Source organism: Seriola dumerili, unplaced genomic scaffold, assembly GCF_002260705.1.
Source record: "Seriola dumerili isolate Sdu_G_001 unplaced genomic scaffold, Sdu_1.0 BDQW01000538.1, whole genome shotgun sequence".
Lineage (NCBI taxonomy): Eukaryota > Metazoa > Chordata > Actinopteri > Carangiformes > Carangidae > Seriola > Seriola dumerili.
In genome coordinates, this window is record NW_019174793.1 from 2,240,047 (window position 1) to 2,249,714 (window position 9,668).

General features: G+C 41.7%; 1 protein-coding gene across 1 annotated transcript; it reads right to left on the reverse strand.

The window, feature by feature from the left end:
- Positions 1-1,019: 1,019 nt before the first annotated feature.
- LOC111235853 (V-type proton ATPase subunit e 2-like) lies at positions 1,020-8,748 on the reverse strand. The gene is made up of 4 exons (XM_022764426.1): positions 8,546-8,748; positions 7,294-7,341; positions 3,469-3,567; positions 1,020-2,170 (listed from the first exon to the last, which is right to left on the reverse strand). The coding sequence occupies exons 1-3, from the start codon at positions 8,647-8,649 to the stop codon at positions 3,474-3,476; spliced, it is 246 nt and encodes an 81-aa protein (XP_022620147.1). The 5' UTR covers positions 8,650-8,748; the 3' UTR covers positions 1,020-2,170; positions 3,469-3,473.
- Positions 8,749-9,668: the final 920 nt, after the last annotated feature.

Below are 9,668 nucleotides of genomic sequence, written 5' to 3' on the forward strand. Positions count from 1 at the left end.
TTTATCTGATGTGGGTCTCCACTTATGTAACAGACTGCACGGCACAGTCTCTCAGATGCGTGACGCCGCCGCCACAACTACCGAAGAGGTCTGGAGGAAAAGATACAACGCAATTTGGTCTTTCTAAAAAGTAGCTGTATATTGATTTTGATTTTTTTTTTTTTTTTTTTGGCTGAAGCAAAGTGGTTTAAGAGAGGAGGAAGAGGAGGAAGGGGGAGGGACAGTGTTGAGGGAGGGAGGGAGGGAGGGAGGAATAAAGGGGGGGGGTCTCAAGGTTGGAGATAGGTGGAAGTGGAAGGAGGGAGTTGTAGTTGTGGCGATGGCGCGGCAGCTGAGACTCTTCTTAAAGCATCAGGAGGACGCAGGCGTGTCACACCAGCGTCTCATTCAAGGCAAATCTTCCAAAAAAAAAAAAAAAAAAGATTAAACAGGAGTGGATCTATTTGTAAAATCATCATCATCATCATCAGATAACTGTACGTTCAGCCGCGAAGCATGGAACCACGCGCCGCAGAGCAGAGCGCGTCGGCGCCAGGGCAGAGATTCAAACGACAGAGGGTAACCCCGACCCCGGGACCGTTCCAGCTGGTGGCGGCGGTGTAAACACACAGCGACGCCCTACATACTGGAGCGCATGTGTATAGATTAACATATGCACTCACAGTACGGCACGAACTGTACCAGCTGTAGCCATCAGTTCACTTCCTGCCACTTGATTCCTACAGTACGTGAGAGAACAACGGATTCTGCCGAACTAGAGTTTCACTGCACTTTGATTTAATATTCTGGAGCGCTGTCAGCCTTTGATTAAATATCCATCACCAGCCACTCAGAGGCAGCCGCCACTGATATCATGGGGGTGTCAGACAGAGAAAATGTCTTAAAAAATGTGCAACGAAAACAACATGTTTTTCTTTCCTTGCTTTATCTTCTGGCAAATGAATGAATTTAAAAGCATCTAGTTTCTCTGCTTCTCTGCCGCTGAAAAGATGTGAGGGAGGCTGGGGGGGGCGGGGGGGTCACTGTGCCTTGAAGAACTGCAAAACCCCAAAAGAATTCATTAGGCAAAGTTTAAATGAGGAATTTGGTGTAACTGAAAGGCTGACATTAACAGGGGGGGGGGGGCTTAAAATCATGGACGTTAAAACCAAATCTATAAATCTATCTCTCCAAAAAAACTGTGTCCCCCCCACAGCACAGCCTACAGTGCATCTGTACACACACGTAGAATGGGCAGGATTTTATCAAAAGGGGTCGAGTGGAGCAGGACTGAATTGGGCGATGAGATCACCATGGCAACGAGGACCTCCGCGGTGTCGAGCATGAGGGGAATGTGGGAGGGAGTTTCAGGCTGAAGTGGTCTAAAGTGGAGGGAATCGCTCTTCACTTCTACAGATTTGGGAGATTCTCATGGCCGCGGTCCAAACACTCACAGTAATGAACTCTTCACACACACACACACACACACACACACACACACACACACACATACACACACTATCTCTCGCACGCGCACACATACACACACACACACACACACACACCATTACATCAATGTAAATAACAGTTATATAACAAGACCGCGCGGACACCGAGGTAATTACAAGGGGCTTACATCAGTGTCCGCCGGCCAAAATAAATACAAACACACCGAAAATTAATGTTCCCTGATGGCAGCAACACAACAACCAAAAAAAAAAAAAAAAATGTAAACAAACACAGAGTGAACTAAAGTATTTCAGGATTGCACATTTCAGAGATGGACGATTAATATCTACACCTAACAGATGATGTCCTGGTTTTTTCATTAACAGACGGAAACAAAAAACAGTCAGTGCTTTCTTCGTATTTGATTTGCTCACAAATCCTGCGTACTGCGTGCATTTCACAAAACACACAACACAACGAGTGTCCCGATAAACTCTAAACCTTCCCCTCCACAAACTCTACATTATCCTTAAAGGTTGAAAAGAAACCTGATGAACAGAAGAAATGTTCCACCAGTTTTGCTGATCGGAAGCGTGTGTGCGTGTGTGTATGCGTGTGTATGTGTGTGTGTGTATGTGTGTGCGTGTGTGTGTGTGTGTTTGATGATTAGGAGTTACGTTGAAATCGAGTCCAGCAAACCGGGGGACAGGGATGAAGGGAGGAGGCGTCACATGACTCAGTCCTGGAGGGAGAAACACAAAGACACTGAATCATTTCTGCATCAGGAACATTAGTTCTAATCACAACTGTTTGACAGCGAGGATCAAAGCGAGATTGGAAACAGCTCAGTTCAGAGGAGCAAACATGCCTCTGAAAACACATTAAAGTGCCCCCCCACTCCCCCCAATACCCCCCCCCTTTTCTTTTTTTTTTTTCGTTTTTCACCGAGCTCATTTTTGTTGTGGAGTTGATAAATATTCACGCCTGAATGCCACTCCTGTCACCGCAGGCAGCTCAGTGGTGGGGATTTTACAGTTTTTTTTCTCAGTGCATTCTGAGAGAGAAGAAAAATGGAGTGGTTTTTAATTTGCCAACAGGCGAATGCTGAAGGAGCAGAACCTGTTGGTGCCGAGCAGCCGGCAGAGGAGGAAACACACAAAGACACGGCGGTTCACATTTTCTATCGATCCTCTGTCTCACTGTTCAGCCTCCTTTTGCTCATTCTTGTGGTTTTGTGCATTTAAATTGAATCTTTATTAACACAAAATAGCAGTAAAACAACAATAAGCATTAATCTAGCCGAGCTGAGATGTGCCAAAAGGTCTCCGAAGATACATAACCGAAGAATCTCATTTATATATGATAAACATTGTGGAAAGTTTGTTTTGTTTATTCAATAAAATCAAAGTTTTTTGATTACTGGAGTTAATTAATTACATTTAATTTAATGTTTCAAAATAAAATGCTTGAAATGCAGCTCCTGTTTTTACACACATTGATTTCAGGCTTCTCTCTGGAGCTCTAGTAACAACAGGTCAGTGAGCCAATCACAAGAGAGGAGGCTCTGAGTCTGTCTTCTGATGCATATAGCAGATTTCAGGTAAAAACACTCAGAGAAACTTGGGCATCTTGGGCTTGGTGGCTGCTTTGTTGTGACATCACAAAGTTCCAGAAGTCCTGACGGCTGGTTTTAAGGCTCAGTTTCTGAATACAGGCTGTGTGCATTTCTCTGTGGACTGAGGCTTTGATACTTTCACAGTATTAATATAGAAGCTAGAGCTGATCTATAATCACACTACACATGGACATCTATCTTTATACTATATGGGACCTTTAAACTTGAAGGAAAAAAACATGAAAATTTGATTGTTACCTTTTGTTTCGGAGGATGATGCTACTTACAGAACTACATTCAATTTTTACATGATAGAAGATGTGTAGTGGTTAACAGTGGATCTGGATTCAGATTAAACTGCCAGACAAGCCAGTGACTCCTTTGAGAGGAGGCTGTGCCTTTAAATGTTGTCCTGACAAACTGACCTTGTTTATTCCCAGAAGTAGCGCAGATACCATATAGTTTCATTCTTCAGCTGAGGGCCAAACAGGGGGTTGGCCTGGGCCAGGATGGCTATCAACCAACTGAGTGAAGACAGAGAGAATGAGTCACATGTTAGCACAGAGGGACACTCTATTATGTATAGCTTCAAAGAAAAGCTGCTTTTCTTTACAACTTGGGTTTTATTGCTGCAGATTTGGGCAACAACCAATAGATCGCACCGCTGTAATCGCCAGCAGTACTGTAGAGAGAGCACACAACAGCACTACACAGGAAAAACAGCTTTGCGGCAAAATCCCAGAAGGCCGAGGACACAAGAGACTCGGTCAACTTTTAAACACGTCCAACTCCAACCAACTCTCAGAGCTGTTATTTGGCTAAATGAATGTGAGCAGTGTCTTTTTTTTTTTCTTTTATCGTCCTTTTAAATCAAATGTGATTGTCTATCGCTTTGCAAAGCTAATGAGCTCAACCTGCAGGCCGGCCTGGACGCAGCTACGTTTTCTTAATGACCTGGCAAGCGTCACCGTGAGCTCACACACAATGGGACATCGTGAAGGTGGTCTGAATGAAGCGTTAAGAATCTGTTTTTAATGACTGTAGTTCTCTGGACTCAGTGGAATGATAATTTGTATGTATTTTAATTAGCAAAAAATTACATCAGAGACAGGTGGAAGCTTCTTGTGTGTTTACCAGACTTTAAATCAGGCGGATTATTAGGCACCTGGTACAGAGCTCAGCCAGAGTGAATCTACAAAGGACCCCTGGATCACCTGGGCCGTGTGCTGGCCAGGTGAAGTTTGATCTCAGTGTGTCCTTCAGTATCACTGCCCAGGATAAACTGTAAGTCCCTTCATCTGTTTCCTCTGTTTCAAGCTAGTGGCTGGTAGCAACAAACATGCTAGCTTGATGCGATTACGTCACTCAGTATTTACAGCGGCCCTTTAACACGGTGTCATCTGAAGCACTGTGCTGATTTATGGTTTGTGTGTAAATGGATTCAAACCTGATTATAAGCTACTTTGTGGGAGCTAACAGGCTAAATTGTAATTTTACATTTGGGAAGATGCTACACTGTGGGTTTGACCAAACTGATTGAACCACTGGTGTTTTCTCATTTTGTTCATCTTCATGTCTTTGTGCCTTTTTGGAGGCTTTTTCTGGAATGAAGCCAGTTTGAATGGAGCACAGTGTGGCTGTAAACAGTAAGACTTAACCACAGATAAATATCTTTTTATTTATTTACTATCATTTTCTTTATTTTTGTTCTTACGGGACCATCTGAAGAGATGCTACTGATCAGTAACTGGCTTTGGGTCAAAGTTCACAACAATATAAACCCAGTTGGTAAAATACTGGCTCGACATTTCATTTACTGAACTTAAATAAAGCACAAAAAGCACCACAACACAAAGTATTAATAGTGATAGCAGCAGTTGTATTAGTGCAACATGGATCCATGGCAGTGCATCTTATTTTCCTTAATTTAATTAGTATTTAAAATAGTTGGAACATATTAAACAGACACAGTGTGGAGATGAAGACCTCATACATGGACAAAAACAGGACTTTAGTAAAGGTTGTCGTGGAAAATTCAATTGTGATTATTTTTGTTTTTGTTTTAATGGGAGAAATATATACCACCACATGTGTGCGCTCATGTTACCTCATTTTAACCCCTCGGTTGATAAGCTGTTCCTTGACTAGGGTGGAGTAGTTCTTTACCTGCCTTCTTACCCCGCATATCTTGTTTTTACTCGATGATCGTCTTTAGCGATTTATCGGTCGGCTGATTTTATCGACCGATATCGGCCTGTCACAGATATATGGGTATCGGTGGATATATTCTCCGATACGAGCTGATATGAAAACTTTTATTAAGAGGCAATAACGCAGCAGAAATGCTCAGGTCAAGTCAAGTTATACAGGCAGCATTTTATGGATATTTGATTCTTTGTTTCCATTCAATTTAATATACATATATAATATATATACATATTTGTTCCTGTTTTTTATTTGTAGTTTTTTATTTTTTATAGTTCTTTTATTTAATTCCCAGTGAAATTTACTATCTCAGTTACTGATGTAATTTTGGACAATAAAGTTTATTGTTAAACTGTAAAATATCCTGCTACATTACATAGCTTTGTAATGTAGCAGTGCTCATATATACATATATATATCTATATATATACATATATATATCGATATCAGAATTTTTTTACTCCATAATATCAGTATTGGCACCGCCCCCAAAAATCCAATATCGGTCGGGCTCTAGAATTCACAGCTACCTGTCTGTGCGGCCGGACATCACCGACAGTCAGCGAGGGCCGGATACTCCCACATTCTTGTTCTTGTTCATAGTATAAGACGGTGGATTGTTCTCATGTCGGGGCCGTTTATCTGCCAATGAATGCTGAGCCCATTTGCAAATGTTATATTTGAATAAAACCCACAAAGACGAAGAGTCTTTATCTTTGTCGGCGTGTTAATACTCTGTTACAGATAAACGTCTTGAAGATATAATAAGTGATAAATTGTTATTTTCTGAGGTCTATGATTATAAGTAATCTTTCCAAGTGGATGTATTCCACACATTCACCGTCCCTCTCTTCCATTCAAGCTGCTCCGACTCATCCAGGTGCATCATTATAAAACAGTGGAGACCAGGTTTTCGTTACACTGACTTTAAGGTTTGGGGATCTGCTATTGCTTGTGGGCTTGTTGTTGGTGGAGGGACGTTCAGCCGCTGAAGGAGCCGGAGCGCCCTCTGCTGGTGGATTAATGATGCTGCGTGCACATCCTGTGCAGTGACCTGGTTTTTGTTACACGGTTCGACGAGCCTGATGGATTTAGAGATTATCTTAGCTCAGTGTTTCTCACCACACAATCATTAAAAATGCTCTCTCCATCCTTTGTCCTGCATCTATTGTCCAGATGTGTCACGTTCTCTTGCAGGCGGTTTCAGACTGTAAAGCTTTGTACGGCTGCTGTGGTCTCAGTTTGTTTCAGTGCGTTTAGATCTCTTAAAACATCCGGCTGGTCGTTTTCTGCACGTCCTGTTTGGATTCTTACACATGCTTCACGATCTGATGTTAATTACCGGAGTAACTCGTCTGTCTCTTCCTCCTCTCCCAGCAGCTTGTTCTCCACTATAACTGGTTCTCTGATTGTCTCCACCTCATGTTGCTCAGCTGATAAATGCTAATTTCCCATGTTTTTAAAATCCTTGTGACTCGTTATTGATCTTCACTTCTCTTTTCTGTCATACAGAGCTATTGGCATAAAATTATCAAGGGTGGGACACTTTTAGAAACAGACTGACGCGCTGGAAAAACTGCTTTTATTGTGAAACTACACTCACTGCTCACGTAGGAGCCATGAATGATTGGAGGACTGGATTTTGTGGGTTATATTTTGGGTGATTCAAATATTGTTATTCATCACTATGTTTGTGAGATCGCTGATTATGGACAGTTGGGTCACATGGATATAAGTGGCTGACTTCAGCTCTTGTTCGCCTGTGTGGGTGAGGTGGAGAGGAGGTGGGTGTGGTTATTTTGATCATAAGTTTGTGTACGATATAATTAGTTGATCTTTTTGTTAATAAAGGCAGCGTGTCAGACACATGAAACCAGGCCCGACCTCAGCCGCTCAGCGACTTTCAGTTTGTTTCCTGAAGTCGACTCGTTAGAGGTCATTTATAAAAGTTAGAGGAAACATTTCTAAACATGCAAAATGACAGCAGCTTCACACTGAGGAGGAGGAGGAGGAGGAGGAGGAGGAGGAGGAGAGCTTGTACTTACAACAGGTAGCAGCAGACGGCTGTGAGGATGAGACTGGTGACGATCACACTGTCAAAGAGGACAGAGTCGGTCAGTCACACACCTGACATGACAACGTTCTGAGATCTTAAATACCTAATAACACACAGTTTAAGAAATATGATTTTGTAAAACGTAGTGGGGTGAATTGTAGAAGTGGCATTTTTTACCTTCTGATTTTGAGTTCTTAAACAAATATCATCACATTATCATCATTATTGTTTTAGTGTTCATGTCCCACACCCAATTTAAAATAGAAACGCACCATATTTTCTGAGCTTATAGCAGAGTTTGGCAACATTACGACACACACCATTTGTCAACTGTCAAACCATTTATCCCTTATAATAATATGGTTAGTAACTAATGTGAGTGTATGCTGGTTGGATGAGACAACTGTGGAACTGCTCCATGGAAATATTGTTTTCCAACAAATGTTTCATTAATATGATGAAGTACCATGATTTTTCAGGCAGACTGACTCACAGTTCCAGACAGTTGTTTATCACAATACCTAGAAACTCAGTGGCCACTTTATTAGGTACACCTGTACAATCTAATGCAAACCACTACAACTGCCACAAAATCTACTTTCATGATGCCTACAATGTTCAGTTTTTTGCATTGAAATGTTTACCTGCAAACAATAAAGAAACTTCAGTCATTAAAGTTGAATGCAGTGAGTGTCATACAGATCAGACTCACTTACAGGCTGAGAAACTTACCTGTATCTCATAACTGCTCTACCTGAGTCCTGTTAAAGTATTTCTGGTTAAACAGCTGAATAAATCCACAGTTATATTGATGCCTGACTGCAGAGCCCGTGGACCACTGTGGCTGCTCCAGCATCACTTATTGTTCCCATTTTCCAACATTACAACCCAACACTAACACAGTGCAGAACGACTTTTATTTTCCTTCTTTCTTCATGTTGTTTTGACCCTTTAACCTTACTGATACAGAGTGGAGGGAGGGAGGGATGGATGGAGGGATGGAGGGATGAGATGCTGGGATGGACGCAGGATGACGCGCACAGGGCCTCCATCACATGAGCAGGAGCACGCTCGTGTATTTATATTGATACTATGCAGCTGAATATGGATTAAACGCTGATTTTAAATAATGAAAATATGAACTAATATCTGGATGCAAATGTTCGTGTATAAAATGAAAGATAACGCTAAAAAAAAACCGCCGTTAATTGCAGCCAATTAACGGTAGCTGGACCACCTACCCCCGGTTGGGTCCTTTCGGCACCAAAAACGGGGCCACGACCCCCACCAGCCCCCATAGCGTGGTGAAGCAGATCATCGGCAGGGCGAGGGAGTGAGACACCATGGCTCCGGTTCACACACAACCGCAGATATGGAGGAATTAATCTCAGTTTGTCCTCTCGGAGATAAAAACGCATCAATGGCCGCTGAGCCAGCCCGTCGCTTCCGCTATGTCCCCGCCCACGCTAAGCCGACGTGGTATGTGATTGGTCCAGGCCCGTGAGATAGCGGTGTCTGATTGGTGTAGCCAGCTGCCGTTCAGTATTACAGCGGGAGGGATTGGACGGGTGTCTGTGCCAGCAGACTGCAGGCAAATGTCCGATGTTTTTCATCTTCAGCCCAAATACATTGATCCTGCATTTTCTGATCAACTGTGATTTTACTTACTACAATCAAATATGTATTTTTATTTCCAAATTAAATTTTTTCTCATTATTTTAAACCGGATAAATGTTTGTTTTTAGCAGTAATTACATTCACCCATATGATATTTACAAACAAACAATAAAAGACTAAACAATTGACAAATAATACAATTTTTATATATATAATATATGTATCAGCACCATTAATATTACTGACCATTGTCAATACTTGATCATTCGCACACCTACTGTAAATCTAACACACCCATTTATCAATTGTAGTTGTAGCTGTGTTAGTGTGACAGAGGCATCAGGAACTGATTACACCAGTAGTATTAGCTAACCAACCTGTTAGCATCATATTGCATTTCTGTGTGATTACCACAACCATTTAGTGTGAATATCAATATGTTTTGACTACATTACCAATATAACCAAGGCTTTATTGTTACAAGCTTTAATTACTTATGATCTTAATCTTACTTTCTCTTCTTAGTATGTTGTGAGAGTGGTGCTACAAGCCTTATATATAGCATTTTTAATTCATTAAAACTACAGTTCACGTGCAATATATGAGAAAAACAACTGAAAATACTCATTTAAGATATTTCAGTTATGTGTGGGTGTCATTGCCACAGGCTGCCACTGTAGTATCCTGCATCTTTGTACCCACAGCACACAACGATGCAACTACAACCGCAGAACCCACATCCTTTTA

Excerpts from the sequence above, each read along its gene's own strand:
- LOC111235853 (XM_022764426.1), bottom strand. The coding sequence starts at position 8,649 with ATGGTGTCTCACTCCCTCGCCCTGCCGATGATCTGCTTCACCACGCTA. Across the intron at positions 7,342-8,545 it reads CCGAAAGGACCCAACCGGGG|TGTGATCGTCACCAGTCTCA; the intron begins GTAGGTGGTCCA and ends CCTCTTTGACAG. Across the intron at positions 3,568-7,293 it reads GCCGTCTGCTGCTACCTGTT|TTGGTTGATAGCCATCCTGG; the intron begins GTAAGTACAAGC and ends GTCTTCACTCAG.